This window comes from Ceratotherium simum, chromosome 22 (genome assembly GCF_057802395.1).
Source record: "Ceratotherium simum simum isolate JZ-2026a chromosome 22, ASM5780239v1, whole genome shotgun sequence".
Taxonomy (NCBI): domain Eukaryota; kingdom Metazoa; phylum Chordata; class Mammalia; order Perissodactyla; family Rhinocerotidae; genus Ceratotherium; species Ceratotherium simum.
Genome location: NC_141921.1, coordinates 39,447,310 through 39,463,475, shown reverse-complemented (window position 1 = coordinate 39,463,475; position 16,166 = coordinate 39,447,310). Strand labels below are relative to the sequence as shown.

Here is a 16,166-nt window from a genome sequence, read left to right as displayed (position 1 = left end):
ATCATTATTCTAGATATTGACAAATATGGATTTATTACAAAGTGATTTACACTGTTATGCTGCGCAAGCTGATGTGCATGCTATCTCCATGCACTGAACATGGTGGATGCCACCTGCTATTGAAGGATGACCTGGGTTTGCACTGTGTTGGGTGGACCCCGATTCACTTACCCCTCTCCTATGGTCGGGCACTGGGGCTCTCTCTCTCTTTTCGCTGATGTAAAACGTGGTTGGCTGAACAACCCTGTGCATCAGTCTTTGTGCACGTGCGTGGTTATGTCCTTTTGATAAATTCCCAAAAGTGGGATTACCAGGTCCCAGGGTATGAACATTTTCAGGCTCATGATACATGTTCCCAAAAGACCCTCCGGAAAGGTCATGCCAGTTTACACTGCTGCCAACAGAGTCTGAGAATGCCCAGCACAACACCTCAGGAATGTATTTTAGATTGCATTAAATAATGTTCATGACAAGGCTATACACAGTGTGATTCCAACTATACGACATGCTGGAAAAGGCAAAACTATGGAGACAGTAAAATGATGGGGTTGGTGCCGGGGAGAGATGCATAGGTGGAGCACAGGGGGTTTTCAAGGCAGTGAAAATACTCTGTATGATCCTACAATGGTGGGTACATGTCATTATACATTTGTCAAACCCATAGAATATACAACACCAAGAGTGAACGCTAATGTAAACTATGGACTCTGGGTGATAATCAGGTGTCAGTGTAGGTTCATCAGTTGTAACAAATGTACCGTCTGGTGCTGATGTTGATAATGGGGGAGGCTGTGCACGTGTGGGGACAGGGGGTACATGGGAAATCTCTGTACCTTCCTCCCAATTTTTCTGTGATCCTAAACAGCTCTTAAAAATAAAGTCAAATAAATATATAGTGTTCGTAAAGCCCCCAGCACATACCTGTCACAAAGCCCACATTCCACATTATTTCAGAAGGGACTCAAGGAGGAGAGTAGAATTTTGACAGTCAAAGATTGGAAGAATGGGCTCCGGGAGGAGGGCTAAGATGTGCAAGGATATGGCGACTGGAGTCCAATCTTGCTGGGGCCCGGAGGAAAGAGGGGAGGTCATCCCGGGGCCGAAGCCAGAGGAAAGTGGAGGAATGTTCTGAAGGCAGGTCCTGTGATGAAGGGCTGAAGGAACTCAGCACACTTATCCTGGAAAATAGATTTAGAGAGAGACATGACAGCCTCCTCAAATATTTAAAGGGCTGTCTCATAAAAGAGAAATAAAACTTACTCAGTGGGCTCCAGGTGACAGAACTGAGCTCAGAGACCAGAAATCACAAGGAGACAGATCTCAGCTGAATATAAAAAACAGTTCTGTAATAGTTGGAACCTTCCAGAGAAAGCATGGACTTTGGACTTAAAAGGAGCAACAGAAAAACAACAGAATAGAGTTCACCTCCTTCTCTGAAAACAGGGGAGGGGGAGGGGAGGGAAAATATTTATTCCTGAATTTCTGTTAATTTGATGTTTGTTGTTTGTCTAGGAAATAGATTTAAAAGTGCAAAAAGAAGATGTTTTAAGTAATAAGTTAAACAACGCGCTGGCCATGGTAGAAGAGACTCAGAAAACAAAGACGGCTGAAAGTCTAAAAGCAGAGAGCCTCACCATGAAATTAAATGACACGTTAGCCGAACTGGAAACTGCCAAGACAAAAATGGTAAGTTGTTGCCTTCTGGAGACAGGAGAATTTTTCCCTCAAGGCAAGATCACAATGCTGTGAGAATGCGGGGTTTAGATCAGGGCTTCTCAGCCTCGGCTCTGTTGACGTTCTGGGTGGGATAACTCTTGTGGCGCTGTTCTGTGTATTGTAGGATGACTTAGCACCATCCCTGGTCTCTACCCGCTAGATGCCAGTAGAACCATCCCCCCAGTTGTGACAATCAAAAATGTTTTTAGACTTTGCCAAATGTCCCTGGGGTGGAGTCAGGGGGCAAAATCGCCCTCTGTTGAGAAGCACTGGTTTAGTATGAAAGGTAAACAGAGGCTATGATGCCCTCTGTCCAGGGCCTTCTAAGATGTGGCAATACAGGGTCCTCACAGAATCACGGTGAAGGACTGAGGAACCCCAGAATTTAGTGATCAGTGACTATTCTGCAGACTTTAAGTGACTATTCTGCAGACTCTAAGATAATGTTGTAAAATTTTAGCTCAGCATTCAAGGCCCTCCGCCATCAGGGCTCAATATTGCACTCGTCTGTCATTCATACATTCAACCCACGGGCCTGTGGGCAAGGAGGTAATGAGAATTAATCTGGCAGAAGTACACAAAGTGAATTTGAGAGGGACTGGAGTTAGACAGACCACCTCTGGGTGTGGCACGCAGTGGCTGGGTTGCTGTAGTCCAGAATCATAAGGACCTGGACACTTGGGGTGACAGAGGAATGAGAAGGACAGAGTTGCTATAGAGAGAGTTACAAGAGAAGTGGCAGGACTTGATGACTGATTGACAGAACATGAGAACCAAGGAGAGGGAGGTGCCAAAGGAGAAAGGAAAGCTTCAAGCCAGGGCACCAGGGAGATGATGGCAGGTGGTGGCATAGTGAGGGACATGGAGGTCGGGGCGGGGGGGTCTCTTGTTGGGGAGGAACTCTCTTCTGGAGAAGATGGAGAGTTCAGACTGAGGTGAGGGTGGGGTTCAAAGTTCAAAAGTGCCCCAGACTTTTGGTGGTACAGTAGAAATTGGAGGAGAAAGCAAGGCAAGACATCTAAATTTAGAAGACAGCCTTGTCAGCATAATTGGTGAAACAGCGGGCGTGCGTGAGCTTCTCAGGCAAAGAATTTACACGTCGGGAGGAGACGGGAGGCCCAGGCCCAACATGTCAACCTGGAATCAGGAGCAGGAGTACGACGTCAGTGAGAGAGCCAAAGAAGGTGCAGTTGGAGAACAGGAGGGGCGCGAGGAGGAGGCACTGAGACGGAAGCACCAAGAAGAGCCCGAGGAGGGAGAGGGCGGTCATGTGAGAGGGTCTGATTCCCCATTTGGGGATCAGTCATTTTTGTTTTTCAGAAATACACATTCATTAGCTTTTTTCTTATAAAACTCTGCATTCATGAATTCAACAAATATTTATTGAGCATTTGGGTCTAGAGGCTGTGGCAGGGATCTAGGCACTGATGCTGTGGGTATATCAGTAATAAGAAAAGATAAGTTTCTGCTCTCCTGGAGCTTATGTTCTAGTGGGAGTGAGAAATAAAAAAATGAAATAATTCAGGTGGTGATAAACACCTCAGGGAAAATAAAACACAATGCTGGAATAGAAAGTGTCTTGGGCTGCTGCTTTAGATAAGCAGTCAAGAAGGGCCTCTCTGAGGAGGTGACATTGGAGCTGAGACCTGAAACATGAGAAGGAGTCAGCCATGCAAGGAGCTAGGCGAGGAGTATACCAGGCAGCGGGAATAGCATATGCAAAGGCCCTGAGGTGGGACCGAGGTCAGTGGCTGTGGGTACAAAGGGAGGCATATCGTTAGGCTTGTCATTGTCATCATATCCAGCTGCCAAGAGCACATTAATCGTTTCTCCATCTTCCCAGATCATGATGGAGGAGCGGATACAGCTGCAACAGCAGATGGTAAAGGCCCTCCAGGAAGAACAGGAATCACAAAAACACGGATTTGAGGAAGAAATCATGGAATACAAGGAGCAAATCAAACAGCACTCCCAGACGATCGTGAGCCTCCAAGAAAGACTCCAAAAAGTGAGCGAACACCATAAAAAAATAGAAGGCGAGATCGCAACTTTGAAGGACAATGACCCAGGTTGGTCCGTAGAGACGCGGAGGAGACCTTAGCGTTTGGGGCAGGTTCTGATTATCCTGCGGGGCCCATAGGCTGATGGACAAGAAAAGGCCGTGCCTCATGGGAAAGCTCCTTTATTCTCCGCAGGCCCCTTTTCTTCTTGTTATGCAACAAGGTTAGGGGCCCTCAAGGCGCAGGTTAGACAGAAGTAACAACAATGAGTCAGGACACCCGTTGTGCCGAGCCAGTGAGCCAGTGAGGCGCACAGGCTGCCAGGGCCGTGAGGGTGTCAGAGCAGCATGACTGGGAATCATCTTTTCCACATGGAAACATCCCAGGTGGGGGCCTTTCAAAGGCTTCTCTCTGCCATCAGCAATCTGCGACTTTGTCTAATGCACTTGCATAACCAGCCGGGGTTTGTCTCTTATAAAAGAAAAGAAAAGAGGCTGAAAAAAGAACTCAGAGTTGTGAGCACTTATTTGCCCTAAATGATGCATCTCATTGCAAAGACACTAAGCTCTCAGAGAAGAGTTCTGGAAGTAGAAGCCTCAGGCCTATGTTTCTCAACCTTGGCACTGTTGACTTTTGGGGCTGGATGAGTCTCTGTCGTGGGGCCGTCCTGTGCCCTGTAGGGTACTGAGTAGCATCCCTGGTCTCTACCCACTAGATGCCAGGAGCACCCTCCACCCCAGTGTGACATCCAAAAATGTCTCCCAACATTGCCAAATGTCCCCTGGGGGGCAAACTCACCCCTGGTTGAGGACCACGGTCCTAGTCTCAAGCCAATTGACGAGCTGTCAGGGCTCACCTCGTGCATTCATTCCCTCAGCACTCTTAATTAGGCATCTATTATGTTCCAAGGCACTGGGATTTGGTGATGGACAAGCCAGGCAGCGTCCTTGCAGTTAACCAAATTACTGCTCTGACGGTGACGCAGCATGACCCTCCACAGAGAGGGCATGGAGTGGGACTGTTTCCCAACCTAGGTCCAGGTCAGAGGGGGGATGTTTAAGCTGGGACCTGAAGGGTGACCACGTCTTTGTCGCCCCACACTTAGATCAGTGCCTGCCATAAAGCAGACATTCCATGGGCGTCTGTTGAATGAATAGATGAGTGAGTGAACGTGTGGCTGAGTGGTGAGGATGGAAACAGGAAGGCAGTAGGCTGAGGAGGAAGTGGGAGGAGGGGACAGGACAAGACTGTTGTCTGAGCAGAGAGGAGGAAATAGGGCAGAAAGTGTGACCGAGTGGCTAAGGCTCCACCTCTCACCAGCTTAGCCGAGTGGTCACCCGCAGCTTCTGTCACTCCTGCGCCCGTTTCCTCATCTATATATGGAGTTAATGATCCCTGCCTTATAGAGTAGCTGGAAAGATTTTATAAGCTGACATGGGGGCGGGGGGGGGGGGGGGCCAGCCTGTGACACAGAACACATGGTAGGTCTCTTTAGGAGGAGAGGGCTGCAGGGTGTAGGGAGCGTTTATAAGTTGGGAAAGATGCAGGTGTGTTGATAAGCAACGTGGAAGAAATGCATCCCTTGCATGAGGACTGTAATAACACTCGCATGTCCCCCTGATTCAGCCCAGGAGAAGGAAACACAGCAAGACCCTCCTGCGGTGCCCCCGTTGGAAAGCAACGCTAAAGACGCAGTCTGCGACCACTTGATGTGAGTACCCGAAGGGTGTATGAGCACAGACCCAAACCGCTGCTCTGGCCACGTTGTCAGAATCCAAAAAAGGAGTCGAGTCTCGGGTCTTCTTGATTCCCCTAGCAAGTCAGGATGGCGTCATGTAAAGATGTGGGTAGATCTATGTTCAAATCCCAACGCAACACCCTCCAGGTGTGTGGCCCTGGGCAAGTCACAGGCTTTCTGTGCCTTAGCTTCTTTGTTTTTAAAATCAGGAGGTACATGCTGGGCGTGTGGAAATTGCTTGGTAAATGCTAACTAATGCTATGGTTAGCTATTTTTCCTGAGTACCTGCTCAAGGCAAGCCCATTCCTGGGTATTATAAGCAGACAGTGGAGGTTTCAGACAGTGGAGACCACTTGGTGGAGTGGGGTCCTGGAGGGGCTTAAAAGTTAAGAGGTTGGACTAAATGACCTTGAAGATCCCTCCCAATCCAAAAGTCCATACTTTGAGCCTCAGGGAACTGACAGTTTCCAGAGAAACAAAACCCATGGATGGGAAAGATCCAGAAAGCCACTGCCAAGCAGCATATAAACAGGAAGGCACTAATGTGATGCAGAGAAAGGATTCAGAAAGTTTCCCAAAGAAGACAAACCACCAGCCTGATCCTTGCACCAAATACCAGTTACCAAAGCCTAATGTCATTGAGGTTTTACCCTAAAAAGGCAAAACTACCCAGCCTCCACGTTTTGAAAAGTTCCTAACTGAGTCCTCCTGGTCGGACTCTCTCTGAGGACAACAGTAGCCATGACTTGAAAAGAATCCACACCCACATTGCTCTTCTCTGGTCCACTATTAGCTTATGCCCGCCCTTGAGTCCTAAAGTTTCATCCTCAAATTGGAAGAGTTATAGCCAACGAGATTAGATAGACAGACAGATACATAGACAGACAGACATGTATACACACACACACATATGTATATGTGTATATATTTATAGTTATTTCCATTCCAATGATCACCAATCTTTTTTTATTTTGACATGTAACCTGCCAGTATTTTGCTTTATTTTATAATAAATACACGCACTGTGCCTTCAAAAGTCTATCTAAGAAGAGTCTGGATTTCAAAAGCCTGTGAACTCAAGTGACATTAATGCCTGCCCAAGGACTGAGGCTCTTGATCCCCTTCGGAATGTGCAAGACCACAGCTCCTCTTCCTGTCCCCAACACAAACACACATATAACATGTCCTCCTCAGGGCCGAGGTGCCCCACACCTGCTTAGAAATGCACCCCGTGTTCTTCGCACTTAACCTCTATCAAGGCCCCTCACCCTGCCATCATGCTGGCATGTCCCCCTTCCCGTGGAACACTGCTCCACTGCGCGTAGCCAACCTCCCTGTCAACCACCCTGAGCGTCGTGGTGCCCAAGATGTCCTGCCCTCTGGGGTGTGATGGGGGAAGGAACTGTTCTCATCGAACCCTCTCTGTGTCCCCCTTGATTATCTGGGCCCCAAAGCCTACACTTCCTCAAAGGGTCCCATGAACACCACTCATCCACTGCTGGCCCCACCTCTCTCCATCAGGAATTAAAAGTAGCTGGTGAGAGAATGGGAGCCGTACTGTCCTCCTCTCTCTCTTCTTCCTCACCCTCAAAGAAACCCTGAACCACAAAAAATAGTCTTCCCTCCTCTTTCCACCAAAGATCAAAAGTCCACAAGCATATCTATTCACGCTGACGGAAGCTCAGCAGGAAGAGGTGCCACCCACATGCAAGTCATATTTCAACCTCAGACCCCACCCAGCCAGGATCCTTTGTTCTATCTCAAAGTATTTCTTTTGAATGAAGGTGCATCAAAATGAATTTTTGTTTTGAGAATTTTTTCCCTCCCCAAAGCTCCAGTACGTAGTTGTGTATTCTAGTTGTAAGTCCTTCTGGTTCTTCTATGTGAGCCGCTGCCACAGCATGGCTACTGACAGATGGGTGGTGTCATTCCGTGCCCAGGAACGCAACCCGGGCCACTGAAGCGGAGTGCGCCGAACTTTACCCACTAGGCCATCAGGGCTGGCTCGAGAATTTTTAAAGGGGCATCCCTATCCCCCTTGCTGGGACTGGTATCACGTGGACCATCATTGGTTGGGGATCACTTTGCATTTGTTCTTGGCCCTTCCAGGCACCACGGAGACTGAGTTGCACTGACTTTGCCTGTTTTTGTGAATTTCAGAGAGGATTTATTGACTGCTCAGAAGGAAATCCTGTCTCAGCAGGAGGTCATCATGAACTTAAGGAAAAACCTTACAGAAGCCCACGGCCGAATGTCAGATTTGAGAGGTCTGTACAACTGCCTGTGTCTGCTGACTTCCTGACCCACTGCGAGAAAGGGAAGAAAGGGGCTCAGGAGTGAGAAAGCTTGGCACTAAAAATCCCGCTTGACCTCCTGTCCTGGGCTGTTCCAGCCCTTGAAACTCAGGGTCGGCAAAAGCTGCATCCTGGATATGGCACTGATTCCACATCAGGGGGCCACGGGGAGCGCTCTCAGAGGGCTCTGGGCCTCCGCATTTAAATGCAACTTTCTTCTCCGGGGAGAATCTCCTTCTATCACAGAGGATTTGTCTCTGGGAGCAAAGGCTCGGAGGGCAATCGTGGGCCTTCGTGCGGCGGGCCAGCCTGCACAAGCCTAGCACTCGCCAGCTTCGGGACCTAAAGGAAGGTGTTCTCCCTGGGCCTCCCCTTCCTCTGATGCAGAGTCACCCCACACACACCCTCTTCCCAGGGGTGATGTGGGCATTAGGGGCCACCTAGAAGGGGCGAAATAACCCTGAGTTCTACTCTATTCTACCCAGACACTAACAAGTCTGGCTGAGTATTCCTACTTTGCTCTTCTTCTCTTCTCCCATCCTTTTATTCCCGCCTCCCTTCTTCCTGTTTCCATATTCCATCCCTAGCTTCTATCAAGCCAAAAGGCCTAGGCAGGCAGGAGTCAGGAGATGTAACTAGGTTTGGGGAAGTGGAGGGAGGGTGAGGAGGCTCTTCTTGTCTTGTCCCCATCTCAAAACCCGTGCATCCCAAAACCTTCAGTGGTATTTGCTCCCTGTGGCTGTACTTGTTAATGCTCCCAAGGCATTTGTGGCTGAATTTTTCAAAGAAGAATGATTTTTCCATACCAAGGTGTGAGAAAGTATAGTAGAGAGGTTACCAAGTCCAGTTCTAGAATCAGAAGACATTGGACCCAATTCTGGATCTGCTGTTTATTAGTTGCATGACTTTAGGCACGTCACTTTATCTCTCTGAGCCTCAGTTTCTGCATCTGTGAAGTGGGATGTTAATAGTAACTACCTTGTAGGGTTGCTACAAAGATTCCAGGTAATGCAGATGTCTTAGTTTGGGAAAGCAGATAACTCCTGTGTTGTCAGTCAGGGGCCACAGCAGACACTGGAGCTTCGTTCTGCGGGGCACTGCCAGGGGACAGGGTGGAGCTCCCGGGAAGGAGCCGGGCCGTGCACTCGTCTCCACCTGTCTCTGGTTGGAGGCTGTTGCACCTGGCAGACACACGAGCAGAGCAGACTCCAGAGGCCTTAGAACACCCTCGGCAAACAGAGGCAGAAGCAGGCAGCTGCGAGTCTGCCAGAGTGCCCTAAAATGCCAGAGGCACATAGGCGGGGCCCTGACTGCATCTGCCCGTAGCGCCGGGGTAAGGCAAGAGCACCCTGTCTCGTACGTAGAGCCAGCGCTGGCTAGAAAGTGAGGCTGCTGTGCTATTTTGCTGTCGTTTGCAGACACGAGCAGGCCTCCTGGCCGTTGCTGAAGCCCCCCGAGAATTCCTGGAGGGTGGACCTGCCTGGTGGTTCTTGTAGGCCTGGCAGATCTGCTGTGGCTCTAGTGGAGACCCAAGTGGGATACCCCCTCACCAGCATTCCTGTCACTCCCAGGGGAGCTTAACGAGAAGCAGAAGATGCAACTGGAGCGGAACGTGGCACTGGTCCAGCAACAAAGCAGAGAGCTGAGTGTGCTCAAGGAAAAGATGGCACAGGTGACCAGCCTGGTGGAAAAGAAGGACCGGGAGCTGGAGGTCCTCAAGGAGACGCTCAGGTGTGGTGGAAGGTGCCGGAGGAGCCTTGCACAGAGAGAAGGGGGCTCAGTAAATGCTGATTGAAGATTTGAATGGATGAATGAATGACACATGTTTCATTTCTTCACAGCCTCATCAGTTTAAAAAGGGCTTTGCTTAGTTCTGTGCTTCTCAAACATTCCTTCCCAACATTCCAGATGACAGGTCTCAGCTTAAATGCCACTTCTTCCAGGAAGCCCTCCATCACTCACCCTCACCAAACATAGCCCAGGGCTCCTGCTCTGCCTGGGGTCCCTCAGCCCCTGCACTCCACTTCTCACACAGCCAGGCTGCAATTGTCTTTTTAGTTGTCTGGCTTCCCCATGAGGACAGGGTCTGTATAGACCTTGCCTGATATTTACTCCCAGCATTCACACAGTGCCAGGCACATAGGGAACTTAATGAATATTTATTGAACAAATGTGTAAACTGGGGGTGTCAGAGGTCAGCTTAAAATCAATATAAAATACCACCATCCCATGGATTAGTCTAAAAAATACACGTGAGTTTCTGTTTTCATCCATAGCTTATCCATATTTTGCTGTAAGAATAATGTTTTCCCCAAGACAGGGTCGGTATGATTGATGTCTCGTGTATACCCTGTGGCTGCATGGCCTCGTGGCTCATGGCCAAGGCAGGTTCACCTAGCAGTTACAAGAATAGGCTCCAGACCCAGGCTGCCTGGGTTCAAAGCCAGGCGCCTCCACTTACAAGCTCCGTGATCACAGGCAAATTGCCGTGTGTCTCTTTCCTTGTCTGTGAAATGGGGCAAGGAGAGTCCCCACCTCATAGGATTGTTATGAGAAATAGAACGATTAACACAGACAAAGTGTTAGAAACAGCAGACACGTAGTAAACTCCCCTGTAGATGGCACAGCAGGCGTCCCGCAGAGCCAGTGTAGGAAGCGGGGACGGGTAGGTGCCTACCACCCTGGCCACTATCCTTGAAGTCCCCTGAAACCAGATTCTCTAGAAATCTGTGGACAGGAGACGCGAAGGCTTGACATTTCCAGTTACCTGTAAAAATGGAGTTCCTTTTCCTGTTCTGCTGGTGATTGCAAAACTAACTCGTGGTTCCCGGCACAACTAACTTGTGCTGCCGGCCAGGCTGCTGCCCGGTGACTCATCTTCTCTGCCCTAGGGCCTCCCAAGAGAAACACAAACTCCAGCTGCACAAAGAGAAGGAACAGAAGCCCAGGAATATGACGCAGATGTGTGACATCTCGGTGCAGATAGAACCCGTCCACACCGATATTTCCTTGAGCAGCCAAGAGGTGAGTGCCCGCCAGTCCTGGGCACCCAGGACATGTTAAGAAAGAGCCCAATGGTGGCTTTTGAAAATATTTTTGTTGTAAGTTCCAAAAATATTACTTGCTTGTGTGAAATGTCTAGAGTAAAAAGCAGCAGTCCCTCCGATGGCAGTCACCAGAGGTTACGGCTGTCAGCAGTTTGGCATGAGTGCCATCAGACTGTTTCCTCACAGAGGCCTCCATATCCTCATACAATCATCACTGTGCAATGGTTGGAGGCCAGGCTCGGTCCAGTTGGCCTGGGTTCCAATCCCAACTCCTCCATTCAGAAACTCTGTGACCTCGGGGAGGTTACTCTCTGCCAGTCCCCTCGTCTGGAAAGTGAGAATCACAACAGTCACCACCTCTTGGGCTTGTTGAGAAATAAATTTTATTTATACACACAAACCTATATATACGTATATTTATGTAATAGATCTTTTTTTGCAAAATAATGCTATCAAGCCACATATATCCTGCAACTTTTTTCCACATAACACTATTTGATGGGCATCTTGCAAGTAAGTCTGTAAAGATCTACCTCATTCTTTTAAATGGCTGCATAGAATTCCACTGTGACCCTTTTGTCCAACCAGTCCCCTGTTGATGGACATTTAAGTTGTTTTTCCTTTGCACGATGCTGTAGTTAATATCATTGTACGTATGCAGAACAAATTCCTAGATGTGAAATTGCTGGGTCCAGAGACATCCTAAATTGTGCCTGATAGGGGCAAACTGCTTCCCAAAGAGCCATCCCATTTACGCTCCATGGCGGTCTCCTGGTGAATTCTCTCAGGGTGCCTGCCCAGAAGCCTTTGTGTGCCTGGAAGTCCCAGCTGTGCAGCACCTGGGGAGCGAGAGTAAGAACAGCCTTCACCACGCCGTCCTCAAAGGTGGCACCCACATTCTGTCCCCGTGGCTGGGGCTGTGATGCTCCCCATTGTCCGAGGTAGGCTGACTGTGGGGTGCAGTGGTTCCTCGAGGCCTCGGGTGTCCTGGAGTCGGGGATATCCTTCTCCCCTTTGCTTTATGAAACCAGAGAGCGAGGCGTTTCAGTAACGGGCTTTGAATTTTCCCTTGGAAACGGGGCCAAATGTGTCAGCTTGCCTTCCTGCTTTCTCAAAGATGCCTTTCCCCTGCCAAAGAGCAGTGAGCCAGGGCCGCACACAGCTTGAACGAAAGGGCCCGGCGGCCCAGCCAGCTGTCCTTGGCTCCCATCAATCTCTGTCCAGAGCACTTGAACAGAAGTGGCTCCTTGTTGCTCAGGGCGGCCACGAGCAGGGGCTGCAGCGGGTCGGTGCAGCCATAAGCTGTGCGGGGCAGGGAGCGGGTCTCACTCCTGTTGGAATCCCAAGCTCTTAGTGCAGGACCCGGCCCATATTCATTCACTTGTTCAACAACTATTGAGTGCCTGCTGTATGCCAGGCCCTGTGCTGGGTGCAGGGGAGGGGGCACAGGGTCCCTGCCCACACCAGACCCCATCCAACTCTGCACGTGTTTGCTGGAATGGATTGTTGACCGGATGCCCGTGATTTTGAGTTTCTCTTATGAGGTGGGATTAGTTGAGGAGGAGGGGGGAGGGAGGCTGTGAGATAAAAGGAAGAAAGTATTTGTTCCTACTCAGAATGGTTTCCACACTCAAGCTACTTCCTGCTTTCTAAGCCAGAATGGGTCAGAGGGCTTAAGAGTTGTATGAGAAAGAATCTCCATCTTCTCTAAATAAACAAATTCCCAGAAGAGCCATGAGGAATGGTCACATGAGGCTCAGGCATGTTCTTCATGCGGAGGAGAGGCTGTCACCAGGCCTCGCTGCTGGGGCTGCCCCACCCCCGAGGTCAGCAGCTCCTGCCCTGCTCCTCTCCACACTTCTGCACACACATGCACACATACACACACACACACACACAGAGGACACTTCAGGTGTTTACTCCCGGGGCAAACATACACTCTCAAAGAGAGCGAGGCCAGTGGAGAAACGAACCAAAGTGGACTGGCCATGCAGCCTGTAAGCAGGCCAGAGCCAGGGACAGGGCCAAGCGAGGCCCTGGGGCGCAGCTGGGGCGGAGCGCCCCCTTCTCCCGGCTGCTGAGCCCTGGTCCCAGCCGGAAGGCAGGGGCAAGCTCCTTCAGGCTCCTGTTTCTGCCCTCAGTGCATTCAGGCTCCATATTGATCGAGCATCTCCTGTGCTGCGGCACACTGCTGGGCCCCGGGAACACCAGTCTGCAACAGAGACAAAGACTTTGCTCTCGCAGAGCCCACAGTCTGGAAAGGGAGAGACAGGCCATAAACGAGGCAATATCGAACAAAATGTCCAGTGGGGATGAGCGCTGAGGACATACATGGCAGGACTCAGGGCAGAGAGTGACAAGGGGGTGGGGGCTCTTTCGGATCTGGTGGTCGGGGAGGCCTCTCCAGGAGGAGACTTGGAGCAGAGCCTGAAAGAAGTGAAGGAACGAGACGAGGGCACGTGACGGAGGTGGGACAGCCCCAGGAGGACCTAAGATGGCGTTGCTGGGTTCTCCAGGGAGGCCATGGGCCTTGTACCCCCAGTGGCCAGGGTGGTTACCATGGGACCCAGAACATGTCATATAGGCCTTTAATAAGCATTTGCTGAATCAAAGAAAGAACAAGTGAATGTCTCTTTCCCTCTCTCTGCTTGTTCTCCTGGTAGCATCTATCACTTTCTGGAACTACTTACGTGCCTGTCTGCTCATTTGTCATGTCTGCCCCACAGAAATGAGCCCCCTGCAGCAGGGCCTGTCTGCCTGGTTCCCCCATCTCTCCCCACTGCCTAAAACAGTGTCTGGTTCTCTACATATACTTTTTGTTTGATTGTATGAAGTGAGCCAAAATTGTTATTTTTATGATTGTTATAAAAGAATCAAATCGTCCATTTCTTCCCTTTCTTCCATTTTGATGGAGACCTTCCCTAGCAGTTCCGTCTACAACTGAAGACCATTCCCAACTCCCATCCCATTGCCAACTTTTCTCTGTAACACTTACACTGTCCACCATATATTTTCCATGCTTTCCTTACTTATTGCCTGTCTGTCCACACTGGGAAGCAGAATCCATGACAGCAGGATTCTGCTGGTTTTGTTCATTGCTGAGTCCCAGAGCCTTGATCAAGGCTCAGCACACAGAAGTGCTCAATAAATCTTTGTGAAATGAATGAATGAGTGCATGAGTGAGTGGACGAGTTGCTTACCCTAGAGGAGCATTGTTTAATTTGGAGTCCATTACTGGGCTTCAGGGGTCCCTGAACCCCCAGAAATTGTATGCAAATTATTTTGTGTATGTGAATTTTTCTGGAGGAAAGAACCCTGCATTCTTCTGAATCTCAAAGGGATGCATAACCCTTAAAAGATGAAAAAGGGGCCGGCCCCATGAAGTTCGCACGCTCCGCTTCAGCAGCCCAAGGTTCAACGGTTCAAATCCCAGGTGCGGACCTACTCACCACTCATCAAGCCATGCTGTGGCGGCATCCCACATACAAAATAGAAGAAGACTGGCACAGATGTTAGCTCAGGGCTAATCTTCTTCAAGCAAAAGGAGAAAGACTGGCAACAAGTGTTAGCTCATGGCCAATCTTCCTCACCAAAAAAAAAAAAAAGAAAAGAAAAGACCTTTCTTTGTCTGTGCCCTTTGTAAACCCAACTCTAGCTATGTGGCTGTTGGCTACCATATTGGATGGTGCAGATATAGAACATTTCCATCATCGCAGAAAGTTCTGTTGGACGGAGCTGTTCTAGAGACTCCGGAAGTCTCAGAGGAAGGTTTATCTTTCTCCAGACCAGCCAAGAGCCAGTCTATCAAATTCCTGCTAGCAAATATTAGACAGCCATCCTTATTACCAGTTAAGAAGAAAGTATCATGTATTCTCTAAAAATGCCCCTTCTGAAGCAGAATTTGATGTGTTATTCAGAGATGAGACCCAATGACAACAAATAGAAACCCCGGCTTAGAAGGAAAAATAAATAAAACATGGGGAGGGAGCATAGAGGGGATCTTTTATTTATAGTGATGCTAAGTATCAGGAAAGTTGGAAATCTCCTTAGATGTGACTTTCTTTCTGAAATGAAAAATTTAAATTCCTTCTCTGCTGAAGTCCCTTAATGGTATTTCCAAGGTACTGAGTGACAAGGTTTCTGCTATCCATGAATTGTTCACATTTCTTGGAATATAATAGAGATATTCTCATCCCTAAGAAAGCTGCTATCTGCACCATTTTGGCCACAGGAGCAGTCCTTCAGTGATCTGGGGGCCAAGTGCAAAGGGTCCCGACACGAGGAAGTCATTCAGCGTCAGAAAAAGGCCTTATCTGAACTTCGTGCTCGAATTAAAGAACTCGAGAAGGCCTGCTCATCCAGTAAGTATCCTCCTTCCAGGTCTCCCTGTCCGTGCTCAGAGCCCCAGACTCTAGGGTTCACTTTAGGGACTGACCAATTTGCCAGACCTCCATCTTCTATCCCCATCATTTCATAACCAAAAGGACGTTGTAATACAAAAAAGATGGGCAGATATGATCTCAGAGTCAAAGGCAAACCCTGATCTTAAATAAATAGGATTTCATAAAAACTGACTACATTGTCCTTCTTTGTCTTATTTCACTGTGGCCCAGTGGAAACTTTGTCATGGACTAACACTGTGCAAGGATCGACTCTGGGGAACCTTCTAGAATACTCTGTGGAGAGGGGATAGGGCTCGCAACATAGTGAGCTTGCTGCTGGGTGGAGCACTGGGCTGGGACCTCATACTTGCTGTGTGACCTTGGACACGTTGTTTAACCTCTTTAGGCCTCGGATTCCTCCTGCCAAGGGAGGATGGTGAGGATTAGTACTGGCCTCTGGTAAGTGTCCGGTAAAGAGCAGCTGTGACTGTTACATGCGATAACTTCTTCCGAGCCTTTCTTTTGAGTCTCAGTTATTTCTTTTATAGATCGCAAGGACCACCTGCATGAATCATTTCTAGACTTAAAGCCTCTCCGAATGGAAAAAAATGTCCAGAAAATATTGGACGTAAAACCTGATTTGCCAACTCTCTCAAGAATAGAGATCCGAGCGGTAACCAAAGAAAGTTTGTCTCTGCCGTGACTGACACGTGGAGAGGGTGGGCACGAGGGCAGACACTAGCCGTGTGCCCTGGCACGGCCGAGCATATGAGTGGTTCGGGGCCAGGTCCTTCCTAATGGGCTAGCATCTGTACCGACTGGTCGGTGCCTCGAGTACCAGTGGTCCAGTGTTTGAAAGGAAAGGCAGCCTTCCATTTCTGCATGATGTGTCATTGCATTGACCTTGGGCCAGGTCAGTCTCTGGTGGGCCCTCCTTTTCACATCATGTGTTATATTCTGCAGAAAATATTCAGCAGGCTAATTTATAA

At 49.1% G+C, this 16,166-nt stretch overlaps 1 protein-coding gene across 1 annotated transcript in view; it reads left to right on the top strand.

Moving 5' to 3' along the window:
• FHAD1 (forkhead associated phosphopeptide binding domain 1) overlaps positions 1–16,166 on the top strand; it is a 129,849-nt gene that overhangs the window by 98,442 nt on the left and 15,241 nt on the right. Inside the window, 8 exon segments of the mRNA XM_087445824.1 lie at positions 1,513–1,686; positions 3,560–3,785; positions 5,343–5,427; positions 7,615–7,721; positions 9,320–9,479; positions 10,640–10,772; positions 15,027–15,156; positions 15,726–15,850. Coding sequence (XP_087301950.1) covers positions 1,513–1,686; positions 3,560–3,785; positions 5,343–5,427; positions 7,615–7,721; positions 9,320–9,479; positions 10,640–10,772; positions 15,027–15,156; positions 15,726–15,850 — 1,140 coding nt within the window.